Below are 16,281 nucleotides of genomic sequence, written 5' to 3' on the forward strand. Positions count from 1 at the left end.
TCAGGAAAGATAGGCAAAAAGGAAAGGGAGGTGGGGTAGCATTGCTGGTTAAAGAGGGGATTAACACAATTGTAAGGAAGGATATTAGAGAGCTTGGACCTGGGAGAGAGCAGCAGCGCGACCGGCGGTAGTTAAAAGCGGCGGCAGCGAACGAGGCCCGACCAGAGAGCTTGGACCTGGGAGAGAGCAGCAGCGCGACCGACGGCAGTTAAAAGCGGCGGCAGCGAACGAGGCCCGACCAGAGAGCTTGGACCTGGGAGAGAGCAGCAGCGCGACCGGCGGCAGTTAAAAGCGGCGGCAGTGAACGAGGCCCGACCAGAGAGCTTGGACCTGGGAGAGAGCAGCAGCGCGACCGGCGGCAGATAAAAGCGGCGGCAGCGAACGAGGCCCGACCAGAGAGCTTGGACCTGGGAGAGAGCAGCAGCGCGACCGGCGGCAGTTAAAAGCGGCGGCAGCGAACAAGGCCCGATCAGAGAGCTTGGACCTGGGAGAGAGCAGCAGCGCGACCGGCGGCAGTTAAAAGCGGCGGCAGCGAACGAGGCCCGACCAGAGAGCTTGGACCTAGGAGAGAGCAGCAGCGCGACCGGTGGCAGTTAAAAGCGACGGCAGCGAACGAGGCCCGACCAGAGAGCTTGGACCTGGGAGAGAGCAGCAGCACGACCGGCGGCAGTTAAAAGCGGCGGCAGCGAACGAGGCCCGACCAGAGAGCTTGGACCTGGGAGAGAGCAGCAGTGCGACCGGCGGCAGTTAAAAGCGGCGGCAGCGAACGAGGCCCGACCAGAGAGCTTGGACCTGGGAGAGAGCAGCAGCGCGACCGGCGGCAGTTAAAAGCGGCGGCAGCGAACAAGGCCCGATCAGAGAGCTTGGACCTGGGAGAGAGCAGCAGCGCGACCGGCGGCAGTTAAAAGCGGCGGCAGCGAACGAGGCCCGACCAGAGAGCTTGGACCTAGGAGAGAGCAGCAGCGCGACCTGTGGCAGTTAAAAGCGACGGCAGCGAACGAGGCCCGACCAGAGAGCTTGGACCTGGGAGAGAGCAGCAGCACGACCGGCGGCAGTTAAAAGCGGCGGCAGCGAACGAGGCCCGACCAGAGAGCTTGGACCTGGGAGAGAGCAGCAGTGCGACCGGCGGCAGTTAAAAGCGGCGGCAGCGAACGAGGCCCGACCAGAGAGCTTGGACCTGGGAGAGAGCAGCAGCGCGACCAGTGGTAGTTAAAAGCGGCGGCAGTGAACGAGGCATACCAATTCAACAGCAGGGGAGAGAGGTAAAAAGTAATCCAAGTGTGATGTCAGCAGGAAGCAGGTAAGTGATTGGTTGGTGAGTATTTCTTTTATTACAAGCTTAAATTCTGCGATTTATATTTTCTTGGGTCTCTGTGGTGTAGTGGGGACAGTTGGTAAATAAGCACCCGAGAGTATATCTTTAACTGGTGGTATTGAATTAATTTAAATTAATTAAAGGGGTAAGTCATGCCAGGAGAGCCCAGCCCCGTGTTATGCTCCTCTTGCTCTATGTGGGAATTCAGGGACGCTACCAGTGTCCCTGATGACCACGTGTGCCAGAAATGCATCCAGCTGCAGCTACTAACGGGCCGTATTGAGGTGCTGGAGCTGCGGATGGATGGGTTGTGGAGCATTCACGATGCTGAGAGGGTCGTGGATTACACATATGATGAGTTGGTCACGCCGCAGGGTAGGGCTGCACAGGCAGAAGGGAAATGGGTGACCACCAGGCAGAGCAGTAGAAGCAGGCAGGTAGTGCAGGGGACCCTTGTGGCCATCCCCCTTTCAAACAGGTATACCAATTTGGATACTGTTGAGGAGGATGACTCACCAGGGGAAGGCAGCAGCAGCCAACTTCCTGGCACCAGGGGTGCTTCTGCTGCTCAGGAAGGGAGGAAAAAGAGTGGGAGAGCAATAATGGTAGGGGATTCTATCATAAGGGGAACAGATAGGCGTTTCTGTGGCTGTAGACGTGACTCCAGGATGGTTTGTTGCCTCCCTGGTGCCAGGGTCAAGGATGTCGCTGAACAGCTGCAGGGCATTCTGAAGGGGGAGGGTGAACAGGCAGAGGCCGTGGTTCACATTGGGACCAACGACATAGGTAGGAAGAGGGATGAGGTCCTGCAGCAAGAATTTAGGGAGCTAGGTATCAGATTAAAGAGCAGGATCTCAAAGGTTGTAACCTCTGGATTACTCCCGGTGCCATGTGCTAGTGAGTATAGGAATAGGAGGATACAGCAGATGAATGCGTGGCTAAAGAGTTGGTGCAGGAGGGAGGGCTTTAGTTTCCTGGATCACTGGGCCTGCTTCTGGGGAAGGTGGGACTTGTACAAGTTGGACGGGTTGCACCTGAACCAGAGTGGGACAAATATCCTTGTGGTGAGGTTTGCTAGCACTGTTCGGGGGGGTTTAAACTAAAATGGCAGGGGGTTGGGAACCTGAGCAGGGAGACAGAGGAAAGGAAAACAGGGATAAAAGCAAAAGATAGGAAGGAGAAAAACAAAAGTGGCAGTCAGAGAAATCAACGGTTTAAATCAAACGTGGCCACAGTAAATAATAATTCTAATAGGCCTAAGAGCATTAAAAAAACAAGCCTGAAGGCTTTGTGTCTTAATGCGAGGAGCATTTGTAATAAGGTGGATGAATTGGCTGCGCAAATAGAGGTAAACGAATATGATTTGGTTGGGATTACTGAAACGTGGCTCAAGGATGGCCAAGACTGGGAACTGAACATCCAGGAGTATTCGATATTCAGGAAAGATAGGCAAAAAGGAAAGGGAGGTGGGGTAGCATTAAGGGTTAAAGAAGGGATTAATACAATTGTAATGAAGGATATTAGCTCTGATGATGTGGAATCTGTATGGGTAGAATTGAGAAATACTAAGGGGAAAAAAACATTAGTGGGAGTGGTATATAGACCTCCAAACAGTAAGGCGGAGGTTGGGGATGGCATTAAAAGGGAAATTAAAGAAGCGTGCAATAAGGGCACAGCAGTCATCATGGGTGACTTTAATCTACATATAGATTGGGCCAACCAAATTAGTAACAATACTGTGGAGGAGGAATTCCTGGAGTGTTTATGGGTTGGTTTCCTTGACCAATATGTCGAGGAAACAAACAGAGATCAGGCCATCTTAGACTGGGTATTATGTAACGGGAAAGGATTAATTAGCAATCTTGTTGTACGAGGCCCCTTGGGTCGGAGCGATCATAATATGATCGAATTCTTCATTAAGATGGAGAATGAAGCAGTTGATTCAGAGACAAGGGTCCTCAATTTAAATAAAGGAAACTACGATGGTCTGAGGAGCGAGTTGGGTAGGATTGATTGGGGAATGGCACTCAAAGGGTTGACGGTGGATAGGCAATGGCAAACATTCAAAGACTGAATGGATGAGCTACAGAATTTGTTCATCCCAGTTTGGCATAAAAATAAAACAAAAATGGTGACTCAACCGTGGCTAACAAGGGAAATTAGGGATGGCATAAGATCCAAGGAGAGGACATATAAATTGGCTAGAAAAAGCAATAATCCTGAGGATTGGGAGCAGTTTAGAAGTCAACAAAGGAGGACAAAGGGATTAATTAAGAAAGGGAAAATAGAATATGAGAGTAAGCTAGCAGGAAACATAAAAACTGACTGTAAAAGCTTTTATAGATATGTGAAGAGAAAAAGATTGGTGAAGTCAAGCGTAGGTCCCTTACAGTCAGAATCGGAGGAATTTATAATGGGAAACAAGGAAACGGCAGACCAACTAAATACATACTTTGGTTCTGTCTTCACAAAGGAGGACACAAATAACCTCCCAGAGATGCCGGGGAACATAGGGTCTGATGAAAGGGTGGAACTAAAAGAAATCAGTATTTGTAGGGAAATGGTGTTAGGAAAATTGATGGGACTGAAGGCCGATAAATCCCCAGGGCCTGATGGTCTACATCCCAGGGTACTTAAGGAAGTGGCCCTAGAGATAGTAGATGCATTACTGGTCATCTTCCAGAACTCGATAGACTCTGGAATGGTACCCATGGATTGGAGGGTAGCTAATGTTACCCCAATATTCAAAAAAGGTGGTAGAGAAAAACTGGGGAATTATAGACCGCCAAGCCTGACATCGGTAGTGGGGAAAATGCCAGAGTCTATTATAAAAGATGAAATAGCAGAGCACTTGGAAAGCAGTGACAGGATCGGACAAAGTCAACATGGATTTACAAAAGGTAAATCATGCTTGACTAATCTACTGGAATTTTTTGAGGATGTAACTGGTAAAATAGATAAGGGAGAACCAGTGGATGTGGTGTATTTGGACTTTCAGAAGGCTTTCGATAAGATCCCACATAAGAGATTAGCGTGCAAAATTAAGGCACATGGGATTGGGGGCTAGGTATTGACTTGGATAGAGAACAGGTTGGCGGACAGAAAGCAAAGAGTTGGAATAAACGGGTCGTTTTCCGAGTGGCAGGCACTGACTAGTGGGGTACCGCAAGGATCGGTCCTAGGACCCCAGCTGTTCACAATATATATTAATGATCTCGACGAGGGAATTGGATGTAATATCTCCAAATTTGCAGATGACACAAAGCTGGGTGGGAGGGTAAGCTGCGCGGAGGATGTCGGGAAACTCCAGTATGATTTGGACAGGTTGGGTGATTGGGCAGAAACATGGCAAATGCACTATAATGTGGATAAATGTGAGGTTATCCACTTTGGTGGCAAAAACAGGAAGGCAGATTATTATTTGAATGGCAATAGATTGGGAGAAGGGGAAGTGCAAAGAGACCTGGGTGTCCTTGTGCACCAGTCGCTGAAGGTAAGCATGCAGGTGCAGCAGGCGGTTAAGAAGGCAAATGGTATGTTGGCCTTCGTAGCAAGAGGGTTCGAGTACAGGAACAAGGATGTCTTGCTACAGTTGTACAGGGCCTTGGTGAGACCGCACCTTGAGTATTGTGTGCAGTTTTGGTCACCTTACCTGAGGAAGGATGTTCTTGCCATGGAGGGAGTGCAGCGAAGATTCACCAGGCTGATACCTGGGATGGCAGGAATGACGCATGATGAGAGATTGTGTCGATTGGGCTTATACTCACTGGAGTTCAGAAGATTGAGAGGGGATCTCATCGAAACCTATAAAATTCTGTCAGGTCTGGACAGACTAGATGCAGGAAGGACGTTTCTGATGGCCGGGGAGTCCAGAACCAGGGGTCATAATCTAAGGATAAGGGGTAAGCCATTTAGGACTGAAATGAGGAGGAATTTCTTCACCCAGAGAGTGGTGAACCTGCGGAATACTCTGCCACAGAGGGCGGTGGAGGCCAGTTCATTAAATATATTCAAGAAAGAGTTGGATATATTTCTTGAGGCTAAAGGGATCAAGGGATATGGGGAAAAGGCAGGGACAGGGTACTGAATTTGAATGATCAGCCATGATCACATTGAAAGCAGACTCGAAGGGCCGAATGGCCTACTCCTGCTCCTATCTTCCATGTTTCTATGTTTCTAGCTCTGATGATGTGGAATCTGTATGGGTAGAACTGAGAAACACCAAGGGACAGAAAATGTTAGTGGGTGTGTTATATAGACCTCCAAACAGTAATGCGGAGGTTGGGGATGGCATTAAAAGGGAAATTAGAGAAGCGTGCAATAAGGGCACAGCAGTCATCATGGATGACTAATCTACGTATAGATTGGGCTAACCAAATTAGTAACAATACTGTGGAGGAGGAATTCCTGGAGTGTTTACGGCATGCTTTCCTGGACCAATATGTCGAGGAACCAACTAGAGATCAGGCCATCTTAGACTGGGTATTATGTAATGAGAAAGGATTAATTAGCAGTCTTGTTGTATGAGGCCCCTTGGGTCGGAGCGATCATAATATGATAGAATTCTTCATTAAGATGGAGAATGAAGTAGTTGACTCAGAGACTAGGGTCCTCAATTTACATAAAGGAAACTACGATGGTATGAGGCGCGAGTTGGGTAGGATTGATTGGGGAATGTTACTCAAAGTGTTGACGGTGGATAGGCAATGGCAAACATTCAAAGACCGCATGGATGAACTACAGAATTTGTTCATCCCAGTTTGGCATAAAAATAAAACAAGAATGGTGACTCAACCGTGGCTAACAAGGGAAATTAGGGATAGCATAAGATCCAAGGAGTGGACATATAAATTGGCCAGAAAAAGCAGTAAACCTGAGGATTGGGAACAGTTTAGGATTCAACAAATGAGGACAAAGGGATTAATTAAGAAGGGGAAAATAGAGTATGAGAGTAAGCTTGCAGGGAACATAAAAACTGACTGTAAAAGCTTTTATATAGCTATGTGAAGAGAAAACGATTGGTGAAGTCAAGCATAGGTCCCTTGCAGTTAGAATCAGGGGAATTTATAATGGGGAACTGAGAATTGGAAGACCAATTAAATACATATTTTGGTTCTGTCTTCACAAAGGAGGACACAAATAACCTCCCAGAGATGTCGGGGAACATAGGGTCTGATGAAAGGGAGGAACTGAAAGAAATCAGTATTTGTAGGGAAATGGTGTTAGGGAAATTGACGGGATTGAAGGCCGATAAATCCCCAGGGCCTGATAGTCTACATCCTAGGGTACTTAAGGAAGTGGCCCTAGAAATAGTAGATGCATTGCTGACCATCTTCCAACATTCGATTGAATCTGGAACAGTACCCATGGATTGGAGGGTAGCTAATGTTACCCCACTATTCAAAAAAGGTGGTAGAGAGAAAACGGGGAATTATAGACCGGTAAGCCTGACATCGGTAGTGAGGAAAATGCTGGAGTCCATTATAAAAGATGTAATAGCAGAGCACTTGGAAAACAGTGACAGGATCGGACAAAGTCAACATGGATTTACAAAAGGTAAATCATGCTTGACTAATCTACTGGAATTTTTGACTTTCAAAAGGCTTTCGATAAGGTCCCACATAAAAGATTAGCGTGTAAAGTTAAGGCACATGGGATTGGGGGCATGGTATTAACTTGGATAGAGAACTGGTTGGCAGACAGAAAGCAAAGAGTTGGAATAAACGGGCCTTTTTCCGAGTGGCAGGCAGTGACTAGTGGGGTACCGCAGGGATCGGTCCTTGGACCCCAGCTATTCACAATATATATGTTAATGATCTAGACAAGGGAACTAGATGTAATATCTCCAAGTTTGCAGACGACACAAAGCTGGGTGAGCATGTGTGCTGTGAGGAGGATGCCGAGAAACTCCAGGATGATTTGGACATGTTGGGTGATTGGGCAGAAGCATGGCAGATGCAATATAACGTGGATAAATGTGAGGTTGTCCACTTTGGTGTCAATAACAGGAAGGCAGATTATTATCTGAATGGCAATAGATTGGGAGAAGGGAAAGTGCAACGAGACCTGGGTGTCCTTGTTCACCAGTTACTGAATGTAAGCATGCAGGTGCAGCAGGCGGTTAAGAAGGCAAATGGTATGTTGGCCTTCGTAGCAAGAGGGTTTGAGTACAGGAACAAGGATGTCTTGCTGCAGTTGTACAGGGCCTAGGTGTGACCACATCTTGAGTATTTTGTGCAGTTTTGGTCACCTTATCTGAGGAAGGATGTTCTTGCCATGCAGGGAGTTCAGCGAAGATTCACCAGGCTGATACCTGGGATGGCAGGAATGACGCATGAGGAGAGATTGGGTCGATTGGGCTTATACTCGCTGGAGTTTAGAAGAATGAAAGGGGAATCTCATTGAAACTTATAAAATTCTGACAGGACTGGACAGACTTGATGCAGGAAGGATTTTCCCGATGGTCGGGGAGTCCAGAACCAGGGGTCACAGTCTAAGGATAAGGGATAAGCCATTTAGGACAGAAATGAGGAGGAATTTCTTCACCCAGAGAGTGGTGAACCTGTGGAATTCTCTACCACACAAGGCAGTAGAGGCCAATTCATTAAATATATTCAAGAAGGAGTTGGATATATTTCTTAAGGCTAAAGGGGTCAAGGGATATGGGCAGAAAGCAGGGACAGGGTACTGAATTTGGATGATCAGCCATGATCGCATTGAATGGCGGAGCAGGCTCGAGGGGCCGAATGGCCTACTCCTGCCCCTATCTTCTGTGTTTCTATATTTTCTGAACTGATGCGTGGGAGTGTCAGATCGAGTGACGGTGTCTCTTTTTCTGCTTCACTCTCCTCTTCTATTGCATCGGGGACAAGCTGGGCTCCTGGAAGTTCTTGGGTATCTGAAAGGAAAAAGCACAAGGTTCGGTTTGTGGTGAGGGGAAGGGCGGAAGCAAGATGTGCAAGCTTACACCATCAGCAGCTTGTAAGTGAGAAGAGATTGTGCCATGAGGGGGAAGTCGGTTGTGAGAAGGAGGATTAGGTATGAGCATACTGTCATCAGCAATGCTTTCAGCCTTGCCGCTCACCACGGCCTCAGTGACGGCCCCTCCAATTATTTCCATCACCGTCTGTTCCAGCTCAGTGAGTCAGTGAGGCTCTGAAGACGTGCTTCCCCTCCACCTGTCTGCTGCTGCTCATGCCTGTTATGCGCCACCTTGGCCTGCAAGAGAAAGGGAAGTGGGTCAGTGAGTGTGTTGCAATGTGTTTGGATGATGTGCCTGTTATGGTTGAATAGCTAGCAGTGTGTGCAAGGTGTGAGATGTGGGTGTGAGGCTTGCAGTAGTGATCATTGTGTGAGGGTGAGGTGAAGCTATGATTGTGAGGTATGAGTCGTGATTGCTAGAGATTGTTGATAGGTGAGTGATGGGGGTATGGTGCATTGAGCAGTGTGTGAGGTGCAGTTGGTGGGCTATGATATTTGAAGATGCATTCACTCACCTTGACCGCTCGTGTGATTTAACTTCATACGTCACTGGACCCAGGTCCTGGGAGCAACACACATGGCACTGACGGCTTCTGCTATCTCCTCCCACTGCCTTCTGGCGTGCTGCCTAGAATGCCTCCTGCCCCCCTGTGGGTAAAGGACCTGTCATCTTCTGTGCACCCCCAGGACCAAGACCTCCAGTGCTGCATCAGAGGATTTCCTTGCCCTTTCTCTTCCCGGTTGAGCCATAGCTGCATGCAGAGTGACAATGAGGTGCTTCTGCAACAATGCACCTCCCCTTTAAAAAGTGCAGCGAGCCTAGGCAGAATTTTATTGGCCAGTAGACTGCACCCAATATTGGCCCCCATCTTGAGCGCAAAGCTCAGCGCTCCAAACATTGTAATGAGCAGGCAGCACGAATTTTACATGCTGCCTGCACCACTTTGAACGGGCGTGGAGAGATCGCGCTTTGCGCTCCCTGCGCTTGTTTTCGGGCCCAATCAAATTTCACCCCTGTTGTGTCTACACTCTTCTCCTGTAAACAGTACATTTTCATTCAAGAATGCAAAGCTAGTTGTGAAGAATTCAGGTTAATAATTTTTTAATCAAAGTAATTGTTTGAGTATTTAATGGATTGAATTTGTTTTCATTCTTATAAATTTGAATGTTGCTCTGGAGTTTTGCTTGATTCACCTTTGGGAGGCAGTTAAAAGTACCCATTCCTAATACAATATAAAAATAGCAGACTCCATTGATATCCACATAGTTTTCTCTATTAAATGAGCTATAAAGCTCTCTGATGCCCCCAACCCCGGGTGATTTTTAGATGAGGGGGCGTCCATTAGCTGGGGACGGGGTGCGGGGGTCCTATGGCATGGATGCAGGTAAGCTTGGGGGGCTGGGGGGAGCACTCCTGCTCTTCCTGGCCCACAAGCAGTACTGGAAAGGCACTTACCTTTTCCCCGAAGCTGTCCTCACCTCCCTTGAGTTGCCGGATTTCCCGAGGCCTGGGTAACACTGCCGGTCAAATTTAAACCTGGAAGATTTAATGTTAAAATTACCCTCATTAACTCTGGAGCAGGAGTAGGTCATTTGGCCCCTCGAGCCTATTCTGCCATTTAATGAGATCATGTCTGATCATCCAAATTCAGTACCCTGTCCCTGCTTTCTCCCCATATCCCTTGATCCCTTTAGCCTTAAGATATATATCTGACTCCTTCTTGAATATATTTAATGAATTGGCCTCAACTGCCTTGGTCGAGAAGTCCACAGGCTCACCACTTTCTGGGTGAAGAAATTCCTCCTCATCTCAGTCCTAAATGGCTTATCCCTTATCCTTAGACTGTGACCCCTGGTTCTGGACTCCCCCGCCACCGGGAACATCCTTCCTGCATCTAGTCTGTCTAGTCCTGTTAGAATTTTATAAGTTTCAATGAGATCCCCTCTCATTCTTCTAAACTCTAGCGAATATAAGCCTAATCGACCCAATCTCTCCTCATACATCATTCCTGCCATCCCAGGTATCAGTCTGGTGAATCTTCACTGCACTCTCTCCATGGCAAAAACATCCTTCCTCGGATAAGGTGACCAAAACTGCACACAGTACTCAAGGTGTGGTCTCACCTAGGCCCTGTACAACTGCAGCAAGACATCCTTGCTCCTGTACTCGAATCCTCTCGCTGTGAAGGCCAACATACCATTGGCCTTCTTAAATGCCTGCTGCACCTGCATGCTTACCTTCAGCGACTGGTGCACAAGGACACCCAGGTCTCGTTGCACTTCCCTTTTCCCAATCTATTGTCATTCAGATAACAATCTGTCTTCCTGTTGTTACCTTCTGCCAGGGACCATTCACTTGGATCCACAGTGGCAGCCTCCTTCCACCCAATTTTAACTGCCTAGCAGTCGCTCCCTGGCTGTTTTGGATGGGAAGTCGGCAAGCTATATGTTAATGAAGCCCGACGGGTTGACCGTTCACTTTACTGTATTATGCCGAGAGTTAAAATCGAGCCTTACGAGTTTTCATACAAAAAGAAAAGCAAATACTTTGATTCTAATGATGTAGGTCTATAACTCAAACCTTTGGAAAAAAAATGGACATCAGTAATTGGGATGTAAAATTCATTGCCCTACAATTTCCCACTCCCACTCTCCACTCCCACTTTCTTGACTATTACTTTAAGACTTAAGTGGATGTAACCTACATTAATGCAGTTTGGTTTTGATTGCCAAGGTTTCCGCCAGTAAGGCTACTGAAATCTTGTGGAATAAATTTACCCAGTAGAAAACTGAAGCAATTATCATTTCTATTTATTACCATTAAAATAAGAAATGGCAGGATTATCACTTCAGTTTCTAAAAGCAGAAAACATCCCTAAATATTACTTAACTGCATGTATGTTCTGACTTGCTAAATGAAACCAGCTATATTATATAAAATGTTACCTCTGCAGGATACGCATGTTCTAGCAGTGGTGTCCATAGAAAAAATGATCGAAAAACTCAAAAAATCAAGCGGCCTGCTGGATTTGATCCTAAAAGGACTTAATAATTACTTGGAAAAGAAGCGCCTCTTTTTTCCACGATTTTTCTTCCTGTCTAATGATGAATTGCTGGAGATCCTTTCAGAGACCAAAGATCCTACCAGGTATGATTTATTTCAATGCGTAATCTGCCTAAAACTTTGTGGTGCTGTTATGAGGTTTTTAATAGTTACTCCTGTGTAAACGCTCAAACAATTGCATGCTATTTATAAGGCTTTTTAACTGACAACTGTTTACTGGATGAATATTTCTGTGATTGGGAGGGTTGGGTAGCAGTCACTGATAAGCTAACATAAGCAAATTGTGTAATGCTTTCTAAAAAAGTGTATATGATTTAAATAAATAGGCCCAGAAATTGGGTCTTGGGCCTCATTATAAAGAAGCCCGCCGGTGAAGAGTTGTGCAATATCGATCCGCTGCTGGTGTCACGGCGGCCCTCAGGTAAGTGCGCCTGGGGATTAGAGCCTGGGGCCCGGTCCAGGATCACGTCAGCTGGGGACGGGGGTCGGGTCGAGCCATGAATCAGAGTCTGGGAATCACGGGATTGGGAGAAGAGGCTGGGGGTTGTTGGAGGTGAGGGGGAGCAGGGGGATTGGGAGGAGCAGAGATCGGGGATCCAGGCCAGGGGTGCGGGAGATTGAGAGTGGGGAAAATCAGGTAGTGGTCGTGGTTGGGAGAGGCGGTGATTTGGAGGAGCGGTGGTGATTGGTTCTTTTACTGTGGGATCGGGAGTTCTGCTCCTCTTGGCTCTAGATTCAAGTGTTACTTACCTTCTTGGTTGGCAGGCAACTCCTAGGCGATGGCTGCCTCAGGGCAAACCAATCTTGGTGAACCGGCCTCAAGCAGGCGTTAAGCCCATTATTTGCATGGGCAAAGGATGCCTATTTTTTAATCTTACCCAATATGGCGGGCGCACGCGATCCAGCCCGCCATGTTGGAGGCTTAGTAGTCCAGGTAACCCCTAGAAGAACGGGCGCTGTGCGGCCGAATTTATAGGCCACAGGGGCGGCACTGGTAGCGGAGAACCTTATCCATTGGCAACCCATAAAAATATTGGATCCGCTGTTTCATAGACTTACAAAAAAAAATTCTATTTAATGATCCAAATAGGCAGAAACTGAAATGTAGGATATGCTAATAGGGATCATGGAAGTTGTTAAACTATGCATTTTAAATTCTAAACATTTTGACCTTTGCTACAGAGTACAGCCTCACTTGAAGAAGTGCTTTGAGGGCATTGCAAAAGTTGAATTTACTGATATCTTGGAAATAACCCATATGAAAAGCAGCGAAGATGAAGTGGTGGAACTTATTGACATAATTTCTACTGCAAAAGCTAGAGGTCAAGTGGAAAAGTGGCTGCTAGAACTCGAGTTAGCCATGGTGAAATCCATTCACAAGGTAATGTGTGTCTTTTTATGACTAGATGCATTAATCAATTTCGGACCAAAAATAGTTATTTTCTTAGTATGGTTGGGACTGTTTTTATTTTGTGCCTTGCTGAGCAAAAATAATTCATATGACATTTGATGGATATCACACATAATTCCACCAAGTCAGTAATAATTAATATCTGACACATAAGGGGCGATTTTAACCCACCCTGCCTGGGACGTGTGTGCTGTTATAGTTGCTTTGGAGTATGTATCACGTCATTCCCACTGATCACCATTTTAACCGCTTTTTTTTAAGCGACCACCAGAAACTGGTGGGGGCCCCATCAATGTACACAACTGGAGATCTTATAAGTTTATTTAGACCCCATGAAATCGTAACGTGAAATCGCATAAGTCCAGCCCAGCACCCAATCTCCTAGTGAAATCTAGTGGGATTGGTCTCTTCGGGCCACAGGAAGCACGATTTAAAGGTACACACAGCTGCAGCCAATTGGATCACAGTGACCTGCGTGCCATTGTGCTCTTTGTATTGCTAGGAGAGTTTCAAGCTTCCAGGTTGCTTCTTTGAGATTTTTTTCCTTCACTTACCTTGATTAAGCTTACAGCTTATCATGGATGCCATTATAGCCACTTTGGTTTGGATGGAGGAAGAGGAAGAGCAGCAGCCTTAGCAACCAGCACGAGCAGCAGGAGGGCGTACTAGAAGACAGCAAGTGGGGACTGCTTGTAGGTGGCCCTACCCAGCCCACAGCGTTTACAAGTCAAGTCACTTTTCTGGATCTATCTGAAGAGCAATGACTCAGGAGGCTGTACTTCTCCAGGCAGGCTGTTGTACATCTCTGCAGCCTCCTGCAACAAGACCTGCAGCCTGCTGAACTAGCTGGCCATGTTTTGCCAGTGGCTGTCAGTCAGCATAGCCCTTAATTTATTTGCCACAGCCTCATTCCAGGCTGCTACAGGGACATCTCCCGCATATCCCGATCTGAAGTGCACAGCTGCATCAAGCAGGTCACCAATGCCCTGTTTGCCAGGGTCAACCAGTGCATCAATTTCTCCATTGATGTCAACAGTCAATATGAGAGAGTACAGAGATTTGCAGCTGTGACTGGCTTCCCTTGTGTCCAGGACGTGATAGACTGCATATATGTTGCCATCAGGGTGCCAGAAGACCAGCTAGCAGCTTTCGTAGATAGGAAGGGTTACCACTCAATTAACATCTAACTTGTCTCCGATCACAGAAACCAGATCATTCAAGTTTCCAGGCAGATGTTCATTCTGCGACAGTCAACTATCCCTCAATATTCGACCCTTCCAGGAACATGACAGGATGGCAGTTGGGGGACAAGAGATGCCTCTAACATACATGGCTCATGACACCCCAGCACAATCCCAACACACCTGAACAACACAGGTATATAATCAGAACCAGGGGACCACCAGGACCATAACTGAGCACAAAATAGGGTTCCCCAAACAAAGGTTCAGGTGTGACATGTCTGGAGACTCTCTACAATATGGCCCACAAAAAGCATCCCACATTATAATGGTGTACTGCATCCTGCACAGCCTTGCCATCCAGAGGGGGCTGCATTTGGAGCAATTCTCATTGGATGAGGAAGTCCTGAGTGAAGGTGAAGAAGCAGCAGAAGAAGGAGATGCCACCTCAACACCTTGCTGCCAGAGATGAGTCAATATTACAGTGATTCCGGGCACCTGCTCATTCTTCTGCCCTGAAAATTTACACAAAGCTCCTTTGTATTAACAGTCCTTTTTACATCATTCACCACTGTCTTAATTCTGCATTTAGGACTGCATTTTGGTGACCCCTCTGGATGCGGTATTCCAGACAGGGTGTTATTGTGGCAGGCTATTTTTGGGGCACCTTTTCTAGCCCCCTCCCTGTTCAGGGTGAGCAGAGCGGATCCTAAATAGGGCTGCTCAGTCGTGGATGTAGCTGCCGGGGGGCTCCACTGCCTCGATCCAGGAGCCCGACGACTGAATCAGACACCCACCACCTAGTGTGCCAGCTTGTGATTAGGAGCTTCCAGACCTCACAATCCTGCCCCCATCACCACTTACTGATCGCCACAGGACTTTACGCTGGCGTGTTGTAGAGGTAAATGTAGATCCCTCTGAAGGACGCCTGTGCGTGGTATCTTTTAGCGTGGGGTGGTTGGTGCACAACCAGCCACCACACGATCCTTGGCAGAAAAGGGGCCAGGGTCCAGTGGCAAGGAAAAACCGAGACGACTGGAGACCCCTCTCTGCTGCAGCCTTCTTCCGCCTTCACAGCCGTTGTGGTGCTTCTCGCAGCCCCTGAACCAAAGTGACTCAGAGTTACCACCGTCATCTGCCTGTTCCACCGTTGAGGACTTGGTATGGATCGCACTTCATCTGGAACCTCCCCCTTGACCTTACCGCCTTGGGTGACCCTGCCAAGAGCTGTGCTCCCGACGGCATCGCTCACAGGTTCATAGGTTCACGCAAGCCTCTCCACCTTGACAAGGTGGCGATCCAAGGAAAGGCTGCCGGCTCAGATGGAATTCCAGCAGAAATCCTTAAAAAAGGTGGCCCTGAGCTCCTGACACACATACATGCCTTCCTCCTAAAAAAATATGGCAGCAGGAAGAAATTCCACAAGATCTCAGAGACGCTTTGATTGTTACTATTTAAAAAAAGGGGGAAAAGTCGGTGTGTGGTAACTACCGAGGTATCTCCCTTCTTTCTTCCACAGGAAAAGTGCTTGCCCATGTCCTTGCTAACAGACTTTTGCCATTATCTGAGGAGGTGCTTCCGGAGTCGCAGTGTGGTTTCTGACCATCCAGAGGAACAGCTGATATGATCTTCACAGCACGTCAATTACAGGAGAAATGCCGTGAACAAAAGCAGCCACTGTTCATAGCTTTCATAGACTCAACTAAAGCTTTTGACACCGTCCACCGCCAGACTTTATGGCATATCTTGTCTAAGCTTGGTTGCCCCGATAAATTCATCTTAGTTCTGAGGCTGCTACATGACAACATGTCCGCAGCAGTTCTCAGCAGCAGCGGTTCTATTTCAGAGCCCTTTACAGTTGAGACAGGAGTAAAACAGGGCTGCATCATTGCTCCAACCCTTTTTGCAGTGTTCATCTCAGTTATCCTCCATCTCATCGGCAATGATCTGCCCACCGGAATTCAAATCCTTTACCGTACTGATGGCCGACTTTTCAATCTCAACAGGCTTAAGACCAAGAGCAAAGTCTCCATCACTACCATTATGGAGTTACAGTATGCAGATGATAATGCCATCACAGCTCTTTCCGAGCATGATCTACAAAACACCTTGAATGCTTTTTCCAGAGCCTACAAACTTCTGGGCCTCACCATGAATATAAAGAAAACCCAGGTGCTCCACCAGCCATCACCTAATCAGCTTGCAACTCCTCCCTCTATAAAGATTGCTAATAACACCCTTGAAAATGTCAACACCTTTTCATATCTTGGTAGCCAAAGCTGACATTGATTCTGAAATCCATCACCGCCTGAGTTGTGCAAGTGCAGCC

General features: G+C 47.3%; 1 protein-coding gene across 2 annotated transcripts in view; it reads left to right on the forward strand.

Moving 5' to 3' along the window:
* The window catches only part of dnah7 (dynein, axonemal, heavy chain 7), an 816,199-nt gene that overhangs the window by 196,188 nt on the left and 603,730 nt on the right, over nt 1–16,281 (forward strand). For both annotated transcript variants that reach the window (XM_085985836.1, XM_085985837.1), the window contains exons 19-20: nt 11,251–11,444; nt 12,543–12,741. In XM_085985836.1, coding sequence (XP_085841962.1) covers nt 11,251–11,444; nt 12,543–12,741 — 393 coding nt within the window. The remainder of the gene's footprint in view (nt 1–11,250; nt 11,445–12,542; nt 12,742–16,281) is intronic.

The sequence above is a fragment of the Somniosus microcephalus genome, chromosome 4, assembly GCF_052327205.1.
Source record: "Somniosus microcephalus isolate GS21.2 chromosome 4, FLI_Smic_1.0, whole genome shotgun sequence".
Classification (NCBI taxonomy): Eukaryota; Metazoa; Chordata; class Chondrichthyes; order Squaliformes; family Somniosidae; genus Somniosus; species Somniosus microcephalus.